General features: G+C 38.9%; 1 protein-coding gene across 1 annotated transcript; it reads right to left on the bottom strand.

The window, feature by feature from the left end:
- Positions 1-14,512: 14,512 nt before the first annotated feature.
- On the bottom strand, positions 14,513-19,557 carry LOC130960865 (protein unc-13 homolog). The gene is made up of 5 exons (XM_057886362.1): positions 18,781-19,557; positions 16,989-17,870; positions 16,442-16,897; positions 16,126-16,312; positions 14,513-15,862 (listed from the first exon to the last, which is right to left on the bottom strand). The coding sequence occupies exons 1-5, from the start codon at positions 19,435-19,437 to the stop codon at positions 14,877-14,879; spliced, it is 3,168 nt and encodes a 1,055-aa protein (XP_057742345.1). The 5' UTR covers positions 19,438-19,557; the 3' UTR covers positions 14,513-14,876.
- Between the last annotated feature and the right edge of the window lie 4,830 nt (positions 19,558-24,387).

Here is a 24,387-nt window from a genome sequence, read left to right on the forward strand (position 1 = left end):
AATCATGGATTCAAGTGTTGAGAGTTGTTGGGTCAGGAAAGTTTGTGAGAGTTGTGAGTCTTCATGTTCCCTTGTCATCTCAAGTGCAATTTCATTTTCAACCACCTTGTTCTTCATTGAAAGTTCACTTGATACAGTAGCCTCCTCATCTTGCTCTTCCTCCATTGAAATTTCAATTGATATAGGAACCTCTTCTTCCTCTTCTTCACTCACAGATTGTTCTGTCCAGCGTTGTTTTTGTTCTTCCATAATTTGTTCTAGTCTTTCCAATAATTCTCTGGACTTTTGAAGGGGATCCTCAGCCACTAGCTCAAAGGATAAAGGTTGAGAGTAATTTTGTGGTTGGTGAGATGAGTTGTATGGATCTTGGAGGGAATTTTGTGTTGAGGCATAATCAAATGATGAACACTCTTCCAAGTATGCTCTGGCAGCACAATCAGGTGATAATGTTCTTAAATAATTAGAATGTGAATCATTGCATTTCCCTTCCCAGCCATCTTTTGTGTACGTGCCATAATAGTATGAGTCACTTTGTGGCTCTGGGAAATAGTTCATTTCACTTGATTGTTCATACTCCTTCATTCCTTGTTGATACTCCCATCCACCATGAGGATAATGATATGAATCATTTTGTGGTGGTGGTTGGTATCCCTCAAAATTTTCTTGCTCATCCTGGGGTTCTGAAGCAAATCTCCATGGATTGGAGTGCTCAGATTCTGTGGTTTCTTGGTGATATTCCCAACCACCATTAGAGATTGGTGATGGTGGGTAATATCCCATGAAATTTGTTTGATCATAAGATGAGTTGAACTCCATTCAATTTTTGGAAAACACAACACCAAGAAAAATTGAAATTACTCATATCAGAGATGAGAATTTTTTAGTGAGGCAAAAACTCAAACACCTTGCTATCAATTTAAAACAGAGAACAAAAACAAAAAAAATGCTTGATCTAGACTTCTCACCCACTTAATCATTGTTGATCTAATCAATCCCCGGCAACGGCGCCAAAAACTTGATGGTGTTTTTGTGGAAAAATGAATTTCCAACACACAAATCCAACCGGCAAGTGTACCGGGTCGCATCAAGTAGTAATAACTCACTTAGAGTGAGGTCGATCCCATAGGGATTGATGGATCAAGCAATTTTAGTGGGTGATTAGTTTAGTCAAGCTAACATTGAAGTGGATTGTTTGAAATTGTAGCCAACAGAATGTAAATGACAGGAAATTTAAAATTGCAGAAAGTAAAATTGCAAGTAACTTAAATAACAAGAAAGTAATACAACTAAAACTTAAATTGCAAGAAATGTAAATTGCATGAAAAGTAAAGGGGGTTGGGTGCTGGAAATTAAAATTCAACAGGAAAGTGTAAATAGCAATCAAACAGAGAAGTAAAAGGTGCAAAATCATGCAACAGATCTAAACAGAAAATGGAAATTGCTTGAAGAATTCTAAACAGAAAAGCAGTGCTTAAGTTGCAGCAAATTAAAAGTGATTAAAGATCTCAGGATTGGAGGAGACTAGATAACAAGTCTAGATCTCAAATCCTTCCTTGATCCAACAAGAACAATTGCAGAAGAAGTAAAGGAAAGCAAATTGCAGAAAACACAGAAGAAGAAATGAACCGAAAGTAAAATTCAATTATGCAGAAAATTAAAGAAGAGATCTCAAGGTGAGATTGAAACAGAAGTTCTTCAATTCTTCACCCAAGATCCAAAGCAAGAAAAGTAAAGAGTGTTCAAGAAGGAACCAGGAAGAAGAGAGATCAATTCTCCTTCCTAATTCTCTAAGAAATTCCAAAGTTCAAAATTACAATGCAAGTAGAAAGGAAAATTCAAAATAAAGTCTCCAGCCCCCCAATTACATAAAACTAGCTCCTATTTATACACTTTCTATTCTTGGATTTTGGAATTTTGATGGGCCTTTGATTTGGTGAAGAAATGAATTAAATTGGATTTTTAATCCAATTTTCAGCCCATGAGAAATTAGCTTCCAGGAGGCTGCCCTGCCCTTGTAGAGGGCAGGGCAGAAAGTTGGTGCATGGTGCGTGGATTTGGTGCGGCAATGTGCGAGCTTGGTGCGGCCATGGTGCAGCCTGATGCGTGAAACGCTGCCCTGCCCGCGCCAAGGGCAGGGCAGAAAAGTATGATGCGCCAGATTTGTGTTGGTGCGCGCGGTTGGTGCTGCCAGGGACGAAGCTTGGTGCGCGCGATGCTTCTTGGTGCGCCATATTTGTGTGCCATCCAAATGCTGCCCTGCCCGCGCCAAGGGCAGGGCAATGTTTCCAAAATGCTTGTCCCGTGTTCGAATCATGGAGGAGGCAAACACGCTACTATAATTTCCTTGGTTTATTTTTGCTTATTTTTGGCCCTTAAAGATGCCTTTCGTTCCTACCTCAATTGGACGCCAAATATGGATTTCTATATATCGTTGGAAAGCTCTGAATGTCAGCTTTCCAACGCAACTGGAAGCACATCAATCGGACGTCTATAGCTCAAGTTATAGCCCTTTGAAGTAGGCATGGTCATGCTGTGAGCGCCCAGATTTTAACTTAGCCAAAATTTGCTTCATCCTCACTTTGCTTCATCATGATCCTGCCCTTGTGAGCCCGACATTGCCCTTGAGGAGGGCAGGGCAGTATTGCTTCTCAAGCTTGTTTCCTTATGTTGCCCTCCTAGAGGGCAGTGTGCCCTTGTGGAGGGCAATGTTTGCTTCCTCCCTTCCATGCGGCACACTTCTCATCCCTTTAACCACGCTTCCTTCTCCTTGGGTCACGCTTTCTTTAGGCCACGTTTTTTTTTCTTTTTTTGTTCTTTTCTTCACCTACAATAAACCAAAACAACCACTCAAAGTATCACTAAATTCAAGAGGCTTATAAATCAATTAAAATTCAATTAAAATTAGCTTAAACCTCATAGATTAACATTAATTTCATGGTGATTGCTTGATTTAGAGAAGTTATGCATTTTCACTCCAAATCACTTACTTAGGATGCAAGAAAGTGCATAAATGCTAACAAAACAAGTGAAATTAGCTTGAAAAATGGGTATATGATGACTTGTCATCACTAGTGACGTCGGGATTTTTGCTAGTAAAGAATTTTATAAAGTCGCGTTTTAAGTATAGATTCTGAACCAACAGAAATCCCTTCGTACAAACGTTTTGGTTGTCACAAGTAACAAACCCCTAAATAAATTGATAACCGAAGTATTTAAACCTCGGGTCGTCTTCTCAAGGAATTGCAGGGAGGTGTGTTCTTATTATTGGTTATGAGTTTTGTAAATTGGGGGTTTTGAGAATGAGAAACAAGTATGATAAATGACAAATAAAATAAATAAATGACTGTAAAATAAACTCTTGGCAAGGTATGAGAAATTGGAAGTCCTATCTTAGTTATCCTTATCAATGATGATGAAAATTGAATCTTAATTCCACTTAGTTAACCTCTGCCGGTGTGAAGGAAGGTCAAGTGGCTAGTTAGTTTGATCTTCAAATCCTAGTTAATTCCTAGAAAAAGATTGGGATTATAGAAGTTCAAGCTAATTAGCAAAGATAGCGATTATCGATCACGTTGAGTTTGATAACTCAAGAGTTACTGATTTCTTAACCAAAGCCAGGAATGTAGAAAGTTAAATTAAAATCATAAATATCTGGAATACCTCAAATAACATTCATTCAAAGTAGTCAAATCTAACATGGAAAATATTCATAAGCCAATTGGGCAACATAAATCAAACATAAATAAAAGCATTAAAGTATCTCAAAGTAGAAGAGAGGTCAAAATAAAAGAATATTGAACCTGATATGAAGAGTTGAATTAAATCCTTAATTTCTAAAGAAATCCTAATTTCTAAATCCTAAGAGAGAGGAGAGAACCTTTCTCACTAAAACTATATCTAAACTATGAAAAGTAACTAATTGGCTAGCTCTCCCTCCTTTCGGATGCATTCCCCCACTTCATAACCTCTGGTCTGTGCTTTCTGGACTTGGATTTGGGCCAAAAAGGGCTTCAGAAATCGCTGGGATCACTTTCTGTAATTTCTGGTGCGTGGCCTCTGTCACGCGTCCGCGTGGGTCACGCGGTCGCGTCATGTGGAATTTTCCTTGTCACGCGGTCGCTTCAGTCATGCGTCCGCGTCATATGCGTTTCGCTTGTGGCGCGCGATCGCGTCAATCATGCGATCGCATCATTGCCATTTCGCGCTGGCATGCGGCCGCGTCGCCTATGCGATCGCGTCGCTGCTAGTTTCTTCAAAAACTCCATTTTATGCTTTCCTTCCATTTTCGCATGTTTCCTTTTCATCCTTTAAGTCATTCCTGCCTTAGAAGATCTGAAATTACTCAACACACGAATCACGACATCGAATGGCAATAAAAGATAATTAAAATTAATACTTTTAAAGCCTAGAAAACATGTTTTTCACATACATCTCATAATAAGGAAGGGAAGGTAAAACCATGCAATTTCACATGCATAAGTGGGTGAAGGATTGAATAAAACACTTAAATTCAGCACAAATTATATCATAAAATATGGGTTTATCAACCTCCCCACACTTAAACAATAGCATGTCCTCATGCTAAATCCAAGATAAAGAGTAAGGTAAAGTGGTGGAATCTCATGCAATGCAATCTATTCTAAATGCATCTACCTAAATGAGTCATGCAAATCTAGTTATTATCCACTTATATATAAAACTTTACATGTAGTTAAATTAATTCACATTCTCAAGGAATCATATATGCATAGCCAACCTTAGATAATGTTAAGGCACTTTTACAATTGAGATGGGTAAATAAAATATTTTTCAAACTTGCAAGACAATTAATAATAGAAGTAGAGATATATGGTGATGAGCTATTGAACCCTTACTGGATTTTGTGTTTACTCTCTAGTCACTCAGTGTTTATTGGGTTAATCACTCTATTCTTCTTTTTATTCTTGTTTTCCATAACTTTGTTCTTCATCTATCCAATCAACAATTATAGAATATAGGCATACAAAAATCATGAGGTCTTTGATTAAGGTTGTAATGGGGCCAAGGTAAAGGTAAGAATATATGTATAAGGCTAAATGAGCTAATTAAGTGAATCCTTGATTAGTCTAAGATCTCACCTAACATACATATTTTGTAAAGCAAAGCTTCTTCACCTATTTTCACATATTTCTCCCATTTTTAGATTACATGCTCATATTCTAATTTTTTTTCTATTTATTTGTATTCCATGTGCATCGCTTTTTTTTTTCTACACATGGTAATTAATTTATTTTGACTTCACATGAGCATGCTTCCCAAATTATTTTCACATAACTTGTTTAATTTAATTTCCTACTTTTTTATCATCCCATGTTCCCATAAAGTTCCCTACACTTAAATTTTACACAAAATCTATCTTAAGCTAACCAATGATTCAACTTGGGATTTTTATTTTGTTTTTCTGCTTAAGGCTAGTAATGTGGTTATAAGGAAGAAGGGGATTAAAAGGCTCAAGGGGGCTAACAAGGGTGATGTAAAAGGTAGGCTAATTTGGGAGTGGTGAGCTAGAATCAAACAATGGCCTCAATCACTTTCTTGGTATGTATCTATGTTCTATAATCGGACATACAGATTAAAACAAAGTAAAGAACACCAGAATAAATAAGAAGGGCGGAACACACAGGAATAAAATATTATGGTTTAAATGCAACCATACAATTAAGCTCAAAACTCACAGGTTGTGTGTTCTCTAACTCAAAAATCATATATCACTTATATATGTCATGCAGGTAGAAATCAAGAGTTCCCATTATTCTCAATGTAACATATATATTGGATGGCTTTAAACTTTCAGTGTTCCTCCTTGATGAAATGTTGTTAACTAACTAACATGTAATGCTATATATACAAGGTTGAATTGTTTTTATTCTGTTAAAGTTTCTAGCTTACTTCCTTTTTATTTTCAATCAAATCAACTATCATATGCTAAAAAGGGTAAACTCTACTAATTAATCTACTTAAAATATAACTAGTAAAATAATGTGCGACTCAAGCTAAAATATCCAAGATAGTATACATATAGCTCAAAGTGCATAATGCAAAAAGTACAATAAAAAGCAAAAAGAGAAAAATATGCAAAAATACAGAAAATGAACAAAATAAGAAGAGAGTTTGTAGTGGTTCACCAAAATAAATATATGCCAGAAATGGCAACCTCTCCACACTTAAATAATAGCATCGTCCTCGATGCTCACTCAAGCTGGGTGTGAAGGAGTGTCATCTCCGGAAGGATGGGCTGCTGGTGTCTCGATGGTAGGCTGAGGGTCTGCAGTCGCTGTGAGGATCGGAGGAGTGGTCTACTGAAGCGGGGGCTCTGTCCGTAGAGGAATCTCCGGATCTGCAGTCTGTAGCTGGTGGTGCTCCTCACGATGTGGTGCAGTGTGGCTGGGACCTCCCTGCTCAGCCTGGGTAGGTGCTTCCTCATGATCGCTCACCTCCTCCTCAGAAGTGTCGGAGGGCGTGTCGGGCTCAGAGAAAATGTCACCACCAGAGCGGATCATCAGCTTGAAGTGCTCATAGCGTCGCTTGTGGTGACGCTCAGACCTCTCAAAAAGTCGCCTGGTGCGGCGGTCAGATCTCTCAATCTGTTGCTGGTGATGGCGTTTCATCTGATCTAGGCGGTCAAAGACGCGGCGCACCAAATGGTAGACGGGCTCAGGAGCAGGTGGGGGTGCAGTGGGTGGTGCTGGGTCAGTAGGGGCAGAAGGGGTAGCTGAAGAAGTGGCAGCCTCAGTAGTGTCAGTGAGAAATGGAGGACGGTAGCCGAAAGCCAGGAACTTCCGACTGTGAGGGATGATCTTTCGGCACTCTGCGACAGGTGGCTTTTCATCAACAGCCTCCCAAGGTACCTCAGCTCGGCGACCTAACTGAGTAATCAGGTAAGGAAAAGAGAGGGTGCCTCTAACATAGACCCTGGCCATGTAATGCCGGATGAAGCGAGGTAGATAAAGGTCCTTACCCGTCATCACACACCAGATGAGGGTAATCATGGCAGCTGGCACCTCTGTCTCATGAGTACTCGGCATCACATAGTTGCTCAGAATCTGTTGCCATAGACGAGCCTCATCATTCAGATATATAAGCCTGATTCCCTTTGGTACCAATGTGCTTGTACCCATAACCCAAGGAACAGTAGGATCAAGGGTGATGTCCTTCTTTACTGCATCCCAATCAAACCTCATAAATCTCATGTCTTCCTCAGCTCTCTAGTAACCATTTGGCTGATCTGATTTAGGTGGAAGATGGAGTATTTCTTCAATTGCTTCCTCAGTAACCAGAATCTGTTTGCCTCTGAGCTGGATTGCATCCAGGGAAGAGAGAAAGTAATTACTGTAGAATTCTTTAACCCAGGATGAATTGACCTCAGTTAGGTTCCTCTCCAGGAAGAACCAGCCTCTCTGTTTGATCTGATCTGAGGTGTACTGCTGAAGTTCTTTTGGAATTTTGAGGGTCCTTTCCAGGTGTAGGTTCCTGCCGGTGGCAAAGGTTGGGTATTTCACCTCACAGTATTTGTTTGTAAATTTTATCGGGTCAGTTGAAGGTACCAACTGATTAGCCTTTTCCTGCGGGTTAAAGTTCTTCTCCCGCCAGGAATCATCATGTAAAATGCCCATGATGGAAGCAGAGGATTCATTTCTTTTCCATTTGCCAGTGGTAACTTTTCCCTTTCCCCTGCCTTGAGAGTCAGACATCCTGAAAAATAGAATATCTAAGATATAATTGAGGAGTAAAAGAAGGAAAATAAGAAGGCAAATAACAAAATAAGCAGTAAGTGGCAAAGGAACAGTAGAAAAATGAAATGAGTTAAGTAGATGCATATTTTTGGAATGTTTTGGAGTTAAGAAGCTAAGATGAGAAATCACATTCCAAAATATGTTAGAAGTGGAAAGCTTGTTAAATAGAAAAACAATAATCATGCCGTGAGTGAAATTAGTTGAAAAGGAGAAATGGGAAGTGAGAAAGTTATAAATCAGTGAGTTAGTAAAAAGGAAGTTAGAGTAAGTGGCATGAAGATTGGTGTCTAAGTAACAAGAATTACACAAATTGAAGCAACAGGCAACTCATATTCAAGCATGGATAAAAGGGTATGGATGATGATTTACATAGATATAGAAGTAGTAAAGAGTAGAATTACATCATCAAGAGTCTATATTAATGATCAGGAAAATAAAAATAATAAAAATGCTGGCCCGGTCATTCAAGAATCGGTTTGGTATTCGTAGAGAAAGACAAAAATGAGAAATGCTAAAACCAATGTCTGAATGTAAAAGGACAAAATTAATTTGCAGAAAATTGGGCAGTATTCCGGCTAAAATTGAACGTTCCCGAAAAACAGATATCAAGAAAAACAGTTCAAATGAGATTAACAGATACTGCAAACAGTTACAAACAGTAGGACTATTAAAGAATAGTTTAACAGCATGAACATATCAGATGAACAGTACGAATAACACAGCCAGAATAAAATTGCAAAACAGGTAACAGATAACAGGAACGGTGCAATTATCAGGCCTAAATCCACTATCCAGATCCTAGCTACCTAACCACCTAGAATCCACTAAAAACATGCATCTCTACCTAGCCTATTCGGAACAGAAATTGAAAAACGAACGAAAGAGTCGCGGGGATGGATCGCAGTATGGCGGACCCTGGTGCGTAAAGAGGGATGAGATGGGGCAGTGATGAGGGCGGAAGGGTGGCGGTGCTGGGCGGTGCACGGCGGTGCACTGGTGGGGCAGTGGTCGTCGGAGGCGGTGGGGAGCTCGCGGGGGTGGGAGGCAGACGCGGAAGAGAGAAAGAGAGGGAAAGGAAAGAAGAGGGGGAAAAGGAAAAGAAGGTTGGGGGCTTGGCGGGTGAGGCAGCGGCGGTGGTGAAGCAGTGGCGGTGGGGAGCTCGCCCCCAGCATTTTGCCTTTAAGTGGGTCACGTGCCACTCTTCACACGTGCACGTAGATGACGCGTGCGCGTCACTGGCCAAAATTCCTACTCACGCGTACGTGTGGATGACGCGTGCGCGTGGCCTTTAGTTCTCCAAATGCTCATTTTTTCATGCATTCTCCACTTTGTATGCTTTTCTCTTCACTTCTTCCATCCAATACTTACCTTCTAATCCTGAAATCACTTAACAAATATATCAAGGCAACGAATGGAATTAAAGTGAATTAAAATTAGCAAATTAAAAGGCTAAAAAGCATATTTTCACACTTAAGTACAAATCTAGGGAGAATTACAAAACCATACTATTTCATTGAATAAATGTGAGAAAAGTTGATAAAATCTCCCAAATTAAGCACAAGATAAACCACAAAATTGCGGTTTATCACCTGGCACTAGTGGAGTGGTGCAGATTTTGAGAATATCCACAACTGAACCAGCAAGTGCACCGAGTCGTCCAAGTAATACCTCAGGTAAGTGAGGGTCGATCCCACGAAGACTAAGAAACTGAGCAACAATGGTCAACTGATTGGCTTAGTCAGGCGAATGGAAATGTTGGTTTTGTGGGTTTTAAGTTGTTCCAAGTCCCATCTTCATTTTTGTTTCTGGTTGGTTGCCCTATCCGTTCTATAGCATGAGTAGTTGCAATAACGCTTGCTTGCATCGTGTTAACCAAGTTAGTCATCGCTGCCATGAATTTAGCATGATTGTCTGTCGACGGGTTACCCTCATTCTCTCTTCGAATACATGTCCGGCCTCATTCGTGAGTCGCCATTAAGGGTAATCTAATTCAAGGGATTTATATTCTAACAATCACCATTGTCCCACAGCCTTCACCAACCTACCATACATCTGATCCCATCGTCACTGCCTACCGATCCTCCTCAATCCCAATAGAAAATACAAATAGATGCAGACAAGTAACGCACAATTAATATACATGTACAACAGGTAGATCAAGTAGCAATGAGGCATATTATTTAATAAGGTATAACTCAAACAATCATAGCAAACAAGCATGTAGAAGATGCATATGATGAATGCCTATCCTATTTTAGCTTGTAATATCACTTGTTGGTTCAAAGTTGCCAACCCGACATATCCTTTCGGATGTTGCCTTTCTGCTAAGTTCCTGAGATATAGTGTCTGGCTCACTGTGTGCACTCTTGGGACATAGTGGCCTGCTAACTTTAATGTGCAATACTGGGATATAGTTCCCTGCTTACTTTCTCTATCCTGGGATATAGTGTCTGACTCACTCTTATGGCAAGAAAGGTTATGCGAGTGGGACACTACCTCAACCCTCACATCGGAATGTAGGCGGGATACCCCCCACAGCCCCTACGCCAGTGCCGTTACCTTGACAAGCGGGATTAAACCACCATCCTTGCTTGGCGCATAGCGACTTACCAATTAATCGCATATCATAATATCATCATTCAGTGATTACTGCTCACACTCAATAAGTTCATCAAACTCAGACTTTTATCAATCATCATCATTTTTCTCGTCTTAATTCATTCTTAACTCTTGAGTTCTCAGCATTCTAGGGATATAGTGCCCTGCTCACTATCAAGTTCTCATCTCATCTTAATCATCCTCAATCCTTGAGTTCTTTCAAGTTCACAAAACAAGCATGTAAGAGATTGCTCAATTTTCTTCATTTCTCAGCTCCTCATCAATAAAATAACCCACAAGTTAACTTACACTAATCTCATCTACAAGATTTCCAAAACCTAATCACCGGCTCTAAGCTCATTGATGAGCGGATATTTTATACGCTTTTTGGCATCATTTTCATATAGTTTTTAGCATGTTTTGTTTAAGTTTTATTGAGTTTTCAAAGGTTATAGTGTAAAATTTACATTTTTGGATTCTACTTTGAGTTTGTGTGTTTTTGTGCAATTTCAGGTATTTTCTGGCTGAAATTGAGGAGCTGGAGCAAAAGTCTGATTCAGAGGCAGAGAAAGTACTGCAGATGCTGTCCGGATCTGACCTCCTTGCACTCGAAAGAGATGTTAAGGAGCTACAGAAGTCCAAATGGAACATTCTCAACAGCTATAGAAAGCTAACAATCAGAGCTTTTTCAGAAATATATAATAATCTATACTTTGCTTCAGAATTGAAGGCCCAAAACTGGCATTCCACGCCAGCCTCCTGTTCTATTCTAGCGTCCAGCACCTAAAGAAGAAGAGACCAGTGTCCAATGCCCAAGAAGGAGCCCCTAGCCAGCGTTCAACGCCCTAGAGGCCTCCTAGCACGTGGATCTCAACCAAGCTCAGCCAAAACACTCACCAAGTGGGCCCCAGAAGTGGATTTTAGCACTAAAAGACTGTTTTACCCTTCTTATGTAATTCTTAGTCATTAGATTAGTATATATAGAACAAGGATCACCCTTGTTCAGAACTTTTATGCCCTATCACACACTCATGCATACATACCAGATAACAACATTAATACTTATCTATTACATGCATCACTCACATCCGATAATAATAATAATGACCAGATTGCCCTTAGAAAATCTTCTAGGGTCAAACAAATGCCAACCTACTTAAAGGACTACCATTGTGAGATAAATAGCACTGTTTCCACTTCTAATGCTCCTAGTAGGTACCCAATCTCATAACATATTTCTTACGATGGACTTAGTCCAAAATACAAAGCTTTTTCTTTGGCCGTCACTACCAACGTTGTTCCTAAAGACTGTGAGGAAGCTGCTCTTCACCTTTACTAGAGAGAAGCAATCCAAAGTGAATTGAGAGCCATTGGAGAAAAATTGAACTTGGCAAGTCATAAAACTTCCTCTTGGCAAGGAGCCATAGGCTACAATTGGGTGTTCCGTATCAAATTCAACCCTGTTGGGACTATTGATCGCTACAAGGCTAGGTTAGTGGCCAAAGGCTTCACTCAGATTGAAGGAGTGGATTTCATTAACACATTTAGTCCAGTGGTTTGCATGACAACACTGAGAGTTGTATTGGCTTTAGGAGTGGCTAAGCAATGGCATATCAAACAGTTGGATATAAAGACAGATTTTCTGCATGGAGATCTCAATGAAGAAGTCTATATGAAGCTGCCACCAAGTCTGCAACATCTAAATGATGGTTCGAATTTAGTTTGCAAATTTGAAAAGTCTCTCTGTTGATTATGGTAGGCGAGTAGAAAATGGAATCTAAAATTAATAGAAACTCTGAACTCAACTGGCTTCAACAAATCAGAATCAGATTACTCCTTATACACTAAAGCCACAGCTCAAAGTGTCGCCATCATCATGGTCTATGTTGATGATTTAGTCTTAACTGGCAATAATCTTAGTGAGATTGAATCTATCAAAAGATTGCTCGACCAGAAATTCAAGATTAAAGACCTGGGTGACCTCAAGTACTTTCTGGGTATGGAAGTGGCAAGATCTTCAAAGGAATTCACTTGTGCCAGCATAAATATGCACTTGACATTATCAACGATCATCTTTTTTAAAGTGCAAGTCAGACAGCACATCCATGGACTACACCTCTACCTCTAAATTGTCTTGAGAAAATGGTACAGCACTAGAAGATAAAACCCAATACAGTCAATTAGTTGGAAGGCTCCTCTACTTAACTATCACCAGAACAGATATAGCCGATGCTATAGGGAGGCTCAACCAATTCATCTTTTGTCCCACTGATGTTCATATGCAAGCAACTTAGAAAGTATTGAGATATTTGAAGGAATGCCCATCAGTTGGTCTTTTTTTTTTGTAGCAGACAAAGATCTCAAAGTCATAGTTTTTCAGATGCGGATTAGGAAACCTGTGCTGACTCTCAAAGATCCATCATTGGGCATTGTTTTTATCTTGGAAGATAATTAATTAGTTAGAAAAGCAAGAAACAAAACACTATTGCCATATCATCATCAAAAGTAAAATATTGTGTGTTAGCTCTTGCAACTTGCCAAGCTCAATGGTTATCCTACATTATGCAGGACTTAGGAATGCCAATCGCAGAACCTATTACATTGTTTTGTGACAACAGATCTGTTATTCATATTACAACAAATTCTGTCTTTCATGAGAGAACCAAACATATAGAAATAGACTGTCACACTGCACGCAATCAATACCTCTCTGGCTTCACCCACCTAATGCCAGTATCCTCCCCAAACCAATTGGCTTACTTTCTTACCAAAGCTTTGGCACCTAGCCCCTTTGCCACCAACATTTCCAAACTAGGAGTCTTAGACATTCATAGCCCTAGTTTGAGAGAAGCTGTAACTTAACAAGAAAAACAAATGTTGAATTTCGAAAGTAATTATTAGTGTCAACTGGCAAATTAGTTAATAATTATAGTTAATTGTAGTTAGCTTACTGCACATGTAAATATATGTATAAATAGCTTGTGAAACTCTTCCGCAAGCAACTTTTGCATCGATTAGAGAATTGCACAATGCTTATTCTCATTTCTACTCTCTTCTCTCTCAACTCTTCATCTTTTGTAAACACAATTCTTCCATTCTCAACTTCCCATTTTTTTTCTAACTTGATTTCTCCTTCATTCTTGGACTCACACAGTAGAGTCCAATGAGAACTTGATCTTCTCTTGCATGGAATTTTACACAAACAAATGAAGAACTAATAAAAAATTGACATCAAATTCAAATAGAACAAAAATACATAATTTATTATATAAAAATACATAAATAAGTTCAAGCAAGCACAAAAAAAAATTATAGTAGCTCTAAATTTATGCAAAAAAGTGTCGTAAACAACAACAAATCACATTTAACCAAGATCTAAACTATTTCTATTTGAGTCGTTACATAGAAATTGAGGAAGCAACTGACCTCGACTTATTTGATTTGAACTACTTTTATTTGTAAATGATTGAACTGATCATAAAATTGCATCCAATTCAAACCTAACAAAACCACATAAATTATTGTATAAAAATAAAGAAATTTTCCAAGTAAAAACGAAGAAAAAAAATATTATTTGTAAAATTATAAATAAACAAAAAGGAAACATAATAAGTAAAATCTAAACATAATAAGTAAAATCTATGAGACTTAACCAAGATCCAAACCCGTTTCTTTTGATTTGTTTTAATAAAACGATGCAATCGACCTTGATCTATTTGATTTGAACTATAACCATCAATTTTTTAGGGGGAAAATTTGCAAATTGATGGGATTTGAGTAATGATTTTTATAAATGTTAAAAAGAGAAGGCTTTGTAAAAACCTATTATGAACCTGAAGAGAACTTTATGAATAGTGGCATGTGAGCTAGGTCTTAGGCCAATTATTTATTGTCTAACTTGGTTGAATTTAGTTTTTAAAATTACTTATTCATCCATCATTTTCATTATTTTTATACGTTATTCGGTATTTAGAAAGATATCAAAGAATAATTTAAAATTAATATACCTTTTGGCTTTTCGTTTGCCTAAAATTGGTTAGTTGTTACTTATTTTGATCTATGTACTTGGCAAAACATAATATGTAGAAATTTCAAGAAAAGTCTGCGCTGGCCTATATGTTCATTTTCTGTAATTTGCAGTGTAGATTAATAGTAGCATATATACCCACTGGACACTGGCTAAAAAACCCAGCAACAAGCTACTTTTAGACTCTAACCAACATTATTAACAAACTACACTAAAACAAACATAGTGGTAATTTCCCTTGTCCCTTTTTTTCTCCCAAAAGAATAAAAAAATATGTTACAGTAATAATACAGTTTAGCACATATTTTGTTGCTTTCAATTTGCTCCATTTGACATCATTTTGTGCTTTCAAATACAATCTGCTCCCTCCCCCAATAGTGCATCATGGTAAAAAAGTACGAGTGTGTTCAAAATATGCATTGAAAATTGGGATCTTTTGAATTAACTACGAAAAGAGATACAACCTAGCCTCCTTTTCTCTATGACCTCCTCTTTGGTAATTGAAATGTCCTCTTCAAGAAAAGGTTTGCAGTTCTATCATTTCTATGGCACAAGACCCTCAATATTGTGTTTGGGTCTGATCTATGCCACCTTGCTGTAGTAGGCGGCACTTGTGACTTATAGCCATGGTCATTAACACCTACCACACTTGTTTCACATGATGCAATATTGAAATCATCAATTAATTGCTCAGTGCTTTGGCCCATCAATGCTATAATACCTTCAACTATTGCAGCCTCTGTGTCCATCACACTTTCTGCTATTAGTCCTTCTCCACACAAGCAGAAAACACGATTCAAGCTCTCAAAATCCTCGCTCACAATGTGGTAATCTGATTTAGTAAATGCCCTTGAGTTCCCACCAGCAAGCAAGACCATTAGGAATGCTTCGAAGGATGCCTTCATGACTTCTTTCAATGCTAATGATTGAGCTTTATCTGTTAGAAGCGTGGTCATCAGTGTGATGTTTTGCTTTAAGGTTCTCAATGCAGGCCTAATCCTAGCATTGGCTGCATCGCCAACATAGAGGCTCTCATAGAAAACTGAGTCGGAGTCAAGGAATATGAGACGATAGGCAGCCACTTCTGCCACATATTGGCATGCTGTTGGAAGGGAGGAAAGTACTTTCTCGAAATAAGAACCATTGTTGTAACTCCTGCGACGGTTTCCATAAGGATGGCGAGTTGAAGGAAGTACAACAGGGTTTTGAGAGAGTGTTTTCTCAAGGGAGTTGATATGGGTCAGGAGATAGAATAAGGTGTTGAGACGAATGTAGAGGCGTTGTGTGCCACGACTAGTGGATGGCCTAGGATTATGACCTTCTTTTGTTACATTACTTATGTGATCTGCCTCCGATGAACCACCACCACCGCATTGACATCCTTTCTTCAAGAACATACTCAACTTTGAATTTCGGTTGCATCTTGTCAGTGAGGGAATCACGGGAACATAGCTTTGTTTTGTACCTGGAAAGCAAAAGCGTTTTTAAATTGAATGAAAATTCGAGGATTCAATTACAAACATTTTCAAATTATAAAAACTTATTCAGAAATTAAGGAAAATTGTAGGGACATCCGAAGAATTAAGCTATCTTTTAATTATCAAATTAGAATGCAAGCAAATTGAAAAGATCATACCTCTACAAAGTCGTCAAACCTTTCTTAGATACAGATTAATTATACTCTATAAAATAAACACCTTAAGCTTTATGTATGTTCAAAGTGCTTACCACATGCTGAAACAAACATGATATAGTCTTGGAAGAGATTTTCTAGTCCATTGGCAAGTTCTTGAACTATATCTTCAGTAATTCCAATTGGTATCTCGAAAAATTGCTCCATAATAGTCTTGGCCAATTTCATTAGCTCTACAGCAGATTGTGCAATCGGCTCTGCTTTGGACTTTGGATTCCATGTCTATAATAGAGGAGAAATTAAAGAAAATAAAAAAAACACATCAAAGATTATCTAAAAAAACATGTAATCTTTAAAAATAAATTCGATAATTAATCTTTTAATGAACAAAATGATAAAGCCAAAAGTTACCTCTGTTTCCTTTGCATTTTGCAAAGCCTCTTTGCCCTTGTGCAACGATTCATGTATCCATTTTCTCAATAGGTTCCATATGATTGTATCAACTTCATAAAGCATCATCTCTTTTACTATTGCTTTTGCCTTTTCTTCTCCCTCAAGGGAACCTTCAACCATCATTTGGACCAAAGTCTTTTCTAACTTACCAGCCCTCAGCAACACCCTGACAGTCTCAGAATTTAATGCATTCACCTCATTTAGATATTGCTTCAACAATTGCCCGTAGCAGTCGTGCAACGTCAATGCCGCTATCGCACCAGCCGTTGGGAGCCATTTCTTTAGCGTTGGAGTATAAGTTTCCCTTTCCTTCAATGCTAATGCTTCTGTCTCTTGAGCCAAACGAAGTAGAATATCACTTAAATCAGCCTTTATTTCGGTCTCAATAGTCTTGGTATTTACTTCTTCAAGAATCTTTATAGGAAATAAACAAATGGTATATTAATGAATGGCTAAAACACTGGAAAGAACAATTACAACATGATAACATGGACTAAATACAAACCTTTTGAAATGCGCTTCTCACGGAAGATCGAATACAAGACTCAATCCGATCACCAGACATATCCACTATGGTTTTGTCAGCCTTCTCCCCTCTTTCTCCATAAGATATGATCTGATCTTCACCCAAAACCTTTGAAACTGACAAAACCATAGGAAGGAGGTTCTCTATCTGGCTAAGCATCCCTCGCTCGAAATGGTTATGGTAGTTAAGTAGCCTCCTCTCCGACCAACTCTGCATTGCACTCATCACTGATGTCAATAACTTGATATACAAAGAGTCCTTCTCCTTCTTGGCATCAGTGTTCACTTCACCCAACATAGCATGTGAAGCACAAAGAAGATCAGATTCTACCTCCCCTGTTACTACAAACTGCTGAAACAGTACCCAAGTGAAACATACATTGTGAATTGCCTTATTTATCCCTAGAATGGGCCATGTTTTTTTCATTAGTTCAAGTAACTCATCAACCTCATCGAGAACCAAAGTCTCATCCCTTATATCGAATATGGCTTGAAGAAGAGAATTGTAGAGGTGAACGTTGAGAGGGAAGCCATCGACCCAATGGCAAACATCAGCAGGTGCACCATTGGGGCCTCTCCATGCCAATGATACAACTGAATTTGAAAGTGTTCTTAATGTGTCTGAATTTTTTCCAATGTCTATTGGTTTGGACTCGCTATTGCGTATGATATCCCTAAGACGCATTGCAAATGTGTTGGTCTTTTCTACATAAACAGAAGGGTGTTGGAGTAGACCTAATTCTAGGATCTTGAGTTGCCTTCTTTGCCACATGTGGTACTCAGTGGAATCACTGAACTCTGATGGCTTTACATGGCGCAAAAGTTCTAAAGGGAGAATTATAGTGTCTGCTCTTTTTCCCGCCTATATTATTTAAATAATTTGAAATAATTAGACCATTTTGGGATGAGGATAAATTTGAAGAACAAAAAAAGCTAATAATTAGTGATCATTATTATGATTCACTATGATATGAACCAAAATACACAACATAATTAAAATCAATAAAGACTAAAATGCACATGGTTTTTTTTTTTACCAAAGATAAGAGACTCGAACCCGCAACCTCTTAATTGAGTATTGAGAAAACAAAAATAGATTTAGAATTTGTTGTTTCGTGATAGTTTCTTAAAAAAAAGAAAAATATTACGGGAGATGAGATCAAATCAAAAGGTAAAACATTAAAATTGCATTAAACAAATCTAAAAGGAAGTTACAAGTCAAATATCAATTTGTAACATTAAAATGGTTTAGCTATTATGTGTTTTAACTTAATGAATAAGATGCATATTAAAATTATTATTTGTAAAAGTTTTTAAATTTTATTTTAATAAATGCATAACAACAATATTAAAAACTCCAACTTTCCATTTTCTATAGAATTTGATTAGTAAAAAATTTAAAACTTTTGTTTCAATAAATACATAACAAATACATTAAATAATAGACTTTCATAAAATAATTCTCAATTAATAATAAAAATACAAGTTAACTAGATTCCAACTGAAATTAATAAAAAATTTTAACGATACCTTTATTGACAATTCAGCACAAGTACCAGACAAAAAGAAAATCAAATACTCTGTAATCTATCTCTAATTAACATCATTACACATGTTGGATTTAATTCAAAGTTTTCTAACTCCTTACCTTAGCTTCTCATTAAATCTCATTTATTTAGAAACTATAACAAAAACAATTTTGTAATTTTCACAATTGTTTAAAAAAGTGATAACATTACTAATGTTAGTTATGTTGATGCATGTTTACATACTTGGCCAACGAGGGTTCTTGTCAAAGTTTTCCTCAATCGATAGTCATTGTGCTCAGTCACTCTCATTTGTTGTCTCATAATCTCTGCTGATGTCATTGGCCGCCGCGGCCGAAGCATATTGTGGTTCATCATAGGACTATTAGATCCGTTTTTGGGGGACGATGACGCTGCGATTCCAGCAACGCCACCAGACACCATTCTCCTAGACGGTGACTTCTTTATCATTTTCAATCCTAGCGCCCGCTTCACCTTACTCGTTGGAGACATCACCACATGGCTCGCCTTTGCCTCATTCTCTTGGAGGCTGGCATAAATTGAGAGCACGTGCCGACCACCAAATCCCGGGGATGACCGGCATGCCGTGAAAAAAATTTCATAGGCAGATTCTCTTATGTCATCTTGGCTCAAGCCCTCAAGCTTCATAAAAGGCGACGGTAGGCCATTGTCTTCCTTTTCAGGAAGCTCGAATTGGTTTGGGTCAAGATTTTGGTCAAGATCGGAAGCCTCCAAATCTTGCCCAAGTTGGGAAATTTGGCCAATTCCAATATGGGAGTGGTGATGGTGATGGTGGTGATGGTGATGGTAATGAATTTCATTAACAGACAAGGCGGAAGGAAGAGAACCCGGGTAGGAGTCTTGGTGGGTTTGCTGACCCATTAGGTGAAGAATAGGTAATGGGTCAGAAACCAAACCGAGAAACGGTGGCGGCGACCACTATGACCAGCAGCAAAAATTATGACAAACAAAAAATGTCTAAGGGGGAAAAGAGTTGTGCATTTGTAGGGACCCAAGCAGAGAGACCATTAATATTGATGGCATGACGTTAACGACAGCAATTTTCTGCTTGGAGGGAGAGAGTGAATAGAGATTAGTGATTATGGGTTTGCCCACGTTATCATGAGCGACGAAAGCACCCAAAAACAGATGGTGTTTGCCAAAATAGATCACACTCATCCATTTGAAAGCATTTTTCTCGGAAGCTCATTTTTTTAATTGTTTGTTTTTATTTTGTTAGTTTCTATTTATATTGCTAATAACCAAGTAGTATTAAGGTACTATACATCATCCATCAAAACAATTAAAAACAAAACAATAAATAAAATATATAATATTGTGAATTATTTGTATTCTCACTTTCCATTTGTGGTTTGAAGCATGAACAACTATCATTTTTATAAAAAAGAAAAGATTGCCAAAGGAATTACATGCAAAAACGTAAACTAATTGTTATGGATTCGGCCCACAGATTTTACACTCGGAACGGTTTCCGAGTCCGGTTATCCGGGTCCAACCCGCTTCACCTTTCCAGAAGGTCTGGAACCGACCCACTAAAGCTCTTAACCAACTGAGCTAAATGTCTCCCATATCTTAGCCAAATAAGATAAGATAAGATAATTCAAACGTCTCCCTTATCTTAGCCAAATAAGATAAGATAAGATATTCACCATTACCTATAAATAGAGGACCTAGGTCCCTCCAAGTATTCACTCATTCCTCACACCTTCAACCTCTTAGATCCATTCTGACTTGAGCGTCGGAGTGTCTTTGCAGGTACCTCCCCCCTCATCGCTCCAGTCAAGTAATCCGGCATCCGCCTCGACCCGCAAGTTCTCGATCCATCTCTCAACCCGTACCGAAGACATTTTGTACATTGGCGCCGTCTGTGGGAAACTTATGCCGGTTAAGTCGGAATGGCGGACGAACTTGAAGAGCACTCCATAAGCCACCAAGATAACTCCCGAACAAGAAATCCAACTCCCGAGCGCCAAGAAGCTGCACCCCACGGAAGGATAGCAAGCACCATCCATAACAAAGAAAACGGGCCAGTCATCGTCGAAGCACGACATCCCGAGAACACGGGGGACAAAGCAGCCCAAATAATCCAAGACTTTTGCTTCCGAGTTCAAGAACTTGAAGACAGAGTTGTTACCAAGGAAAAACACAACGCCGAAAACGAAAGTCACGCAACCTCCAGATCGAAATCCCACCACGGCAGATCGCCAGAACGGCGACATACCAGGAGAAGCTATCGAAGCATCTCTCGTAACCCCAGACACGGAAGGTCTCCAGAACGGAGACACAGCAAAAGGCACAACCGCAGCACCTCCCGCGACCCTGATCATCAGCACGACACGGATGAAGACCGACGACACCAAGAAACCAAGCGCACGAGAAACGACCACATAATAATGGGAGCTGCTCCTTTTATTGAAAGAATTTTAAGAGCAAAACTCCCTAAAGGTTTTGATAAACCCACGGATATGAAATACGACGGAACCAAAGACCCCAAGGAGCACTTGACGGCCTTCGAGGCTAGAATGAACCTAGAAGGAGCCACCGACGCAGTCCGATGCAGAGCTTTCTCGATAACCCTAGCTGGGCTAGCGATCAAATGGTTCAACGCCCTCCCCAACGGGTCTATAACTGGATTCCACGACATCTCGCGGAAGTTCATGACCCAATTCACCACCAGAATCACTAAAGCCAAACACCCTATCAGCCTATTAGGAATCACGCAGAAACAAGACGAGTCCACAAGAAAATACCTCGACTGCTTCAACGACGAATGCCTAATAGTCGACGGACTCACGGATTCCATCACAAGCCTCTGCCTAACCAACGGGCTCATGAACGAGGACTTCCGTAAACACCTTACTACCAAACCAGTATGGACCATGCACGAGATCCAAAGCTTCGCCAAGGACTACATAAACGACCAGGAAGTTAGCCAAGTCGTAGCCGCCAATAAGCGGCAACACAGCAACACCCAACACGGTAACTTGGTGGTGCACGAAATTGCAATAACACTTTTGCAATCCCGCACAACTAACCAGCAAGTGCACTGGGTCGTCCAAGTAATACCTTGCGTGAGCAAGGGTCGATCCCACGGAGATTGTCGGCTTGAAGCAAGCTATGGTTATCTTGTAAATCTTAGTCAGGATATCAGAAATTATCAGGATTGATTGTAAAAAGCAAAAGAACATGTAATGGTTACTTGTATTGCAGTAATGGAGAATGGGTTGAGGTTTGGAGATGCTCCATCTTCTGAATCTCTGCTTTTCTACTGTCTTCTTCATCAAACACGCAAGTCTCCTTCCATGGCAAGCTCGTGTAGGGTTTCACTGTTGTCAGCAGCTACCTCCCATCCGCGCAGTGAAAGCTAATGCACGCACTCTGTCACAGTACTGCCAATCACCGGTTTGGTTCCCTCCCCTACCGGAATAGAATCACTCTTTTGCTTCTGTCACTAACGCCCAGTAGGTTACAGGTTTGAAGCACGTCACAGTCATTCAATCATTGAATCCTACTCAGAATACCACAGACAAGGTTTAGACCTTCCGGATTCTCTTGAATGCTGCCATCAGGTCCTGCCTATACCACGAAGATTCCGATTAAAGAACCCAAGAGATAACTACTCAATCTAAGATAGAACAGAGGTGGTTGTCAGGCACGTGTTCATAGTTGAGAATGATGATGATTGTCACGGATCATCACATTCATCCGAATTAAGAACAAGTGTTATCTTAGAATGGAAGCAAGCATGATTGAATAAGAAACAGTAGTAATTGCATTAATCCATCAAGACACAGCAGAGCTCCTCACCCCCAACCATGGGGTTTAGAGGCTCATACTGTGGAAGAAACGTATACAAAATGTTATGAGGTCATAAGGTACGGATACAATGTCAAAAGATCCTATAAGTAGTAAACTAGTGTCCTAAGGTTTACAGAAATGAGTAAATGACAGAAAAATTCACTTCCGGGCCCACTTGGTGTGTGCTTGGGCTGAGCAATGAAGGAATTTCGTGTAGAGACCTTTTCTGGAGTTAAACGCCAGCTTTCATGCCAGTTTGGGCGTTTAACTCCAAATTTTATGCCAGTTCCGGCGTTTAACGCTGGAATTTCTGTAGGTGACTTTGAGCGCCGGTTTGGGCCATCAAATCTTGAGCAAAGTATGAACTATTATATATTGCTGGAAAGCCCAGGATGTCTACTTTCCAATGCCGTTGAGAGCGCGCCAATTGGGCTTCTGTAGCTCCAGAAAATCCACTTCGAGTGCAGGGAGGTCAGAATCCAACAGCATCTGCAGTCCTTTTCAGTCTCTGGATCAGATTTTTGCTCAGGACCCTCAATTTCAGTCAGAAAATACCTAAAATCACAGAAAAACACACAAACTCATAGTAAAGTCCAGAAAAGTGAATTTTAATTAAAAACTAATAAAAATATACTAAAAACTAACTAAAAGATACTAAAAACATACTAAAAACAATGCCAAAAAGCATACAAATTATCCGCTCATCACAACACCAAACTTAAATTGTTGCTTGTCCCCAAGCAACTGAAAATCAAAATAGGATAAAAAGAAGAGAATATACTATAGATTCCAAAATATCAAAGAAACATAGCTCCAATTAGATGAGCGGGACTAGTAGCTTTTTGCCTCCGAACAGTTTTGGCATCTCACTCTATCCTTTGAAGTTCAGAATGATTGGCATCTATAAGAACTCAGAACTCAGATAGTGTTATTGATTCTCCTAGTGAAGTATATTGATTCTTGAACATAGCCAGTGTATGAGTCTTGGCTGTGGCCCAAAGCACTCTGTCTTCCAGTATTACCACCGGATACATACATGCCACAGACACATAATTGGGTGAACCTTTTTAGATTGTGACTCAGCTTTGCTAAAGTCCCCAATTAGAGGTGTCCAGGGTTCTTAAGCACACTCTTTTTGCTTTGGTTCACAACTTTATTTCTTTCTTTTTCTTCCTTTTTCTTTTTTTTTTTCGAACTTTTTTTTTTGTATTCACTGCTTTTTCTTGCTTCAAGAATCAAATTGATGATTTTTCAGATCCTCAATAACAGTTCTCTTTCTCCTCCTTCTTTCAAGAGCCAACAATTTTAACATTCTCAAAGCAACAAATTCAAAAGACATATGCACTGTTCAAGCATTCATTCAGAAAATAAAAAGTATTGTCACCACATCAAGCTAATTCAACTAGTTTCAGAGATAAATTTCGAAATCCTGTACTTCTTGTTCTTTTGTGATTAAAGCATTTTTCTTTTAAGAGAGGTGATGGATTCATAGGACATTCATAACTTTAAGGCATAAATTTTATTAATTTTATTAATTAAGACAAGACTCAAATATAGATAAAAGATGAAACAAAAAAATAAAAATAGAAAACAAAACAAGAAAACGAAAAAAATAGGCTCCTAATGATAGAGGTTTTCACAGAGTTAGGACTCAACAACCTTGATTTTGAGAAGTGGATGCTCCCTCAGCTTGAGAGGAGAGCTTTTGGCGTTTCATCTCTTGAATTTCACGCCCCTGCTTCTCTTGTTCCTTCAGCAATTTGCAGAGCATGCAGTTTTGATTCTGCTGTTCTTCCTTCAGTTGCTCCATAGTCTCTTGCAACTTGTTAATAGATGCTTTTAGGTTGGCCCAGTAGCCAATTTCAGGGAATTCAGGGAGGAATTCCTGCGCCCTCCTCTTGATGGAGTTGTCTTGCACTTGTCCTTCCATTGACTTCTTGGTGATTGGGTGTTCAATGGGTATGAACTCATCTACTCCCATCTTCACCCCAGCCTCTTTACAGAGCAAGGAAA

This window comes from Arachis stenosperma, chromosome 2, assembly GCF_014773155.1.
Source record: "Arachis stenosperma cultivar V10309 chromosome 2, arast.V10309.gnm1.PFL2, whole genome shotgun sequence".
NCBI classification, from domain to species: domain Eukaryota; kingdom Viridiplantae; phylum Streptophyta; class Magnoliopsida; order Fabales; family Fabaceae; genus Arachis; species Arachis stenosperma.

What these genes read in the sequence shown, in the direction of transcription:
- LOC130960865 (XM_057886362.1), bottom strand. Translation starts at nt 19,437, where the DNA reads ATGGGTCAGCAAACCCACCAAGACTCCTACCCGGGTTCTCTTCCTTCC. An exon ending in TGAGAAGCGCATTTCAAAAG is followed by an intron (nt 16,898 to 16,988) that starts GTTTGTATTTAG and finishes TTTCCTATAAAG; the next exon opens with ATTCTTGAAGAAGTAAATAC. An exon ending in AAAATGCAAAGGAAACAGAG is followed by an intron (nt 16,313 to 16,441) that starts GTAACTTTTGGC and finishes CCTCTATTATAG; the next exon opens with ACATGGAATCCAAAGTCCAA.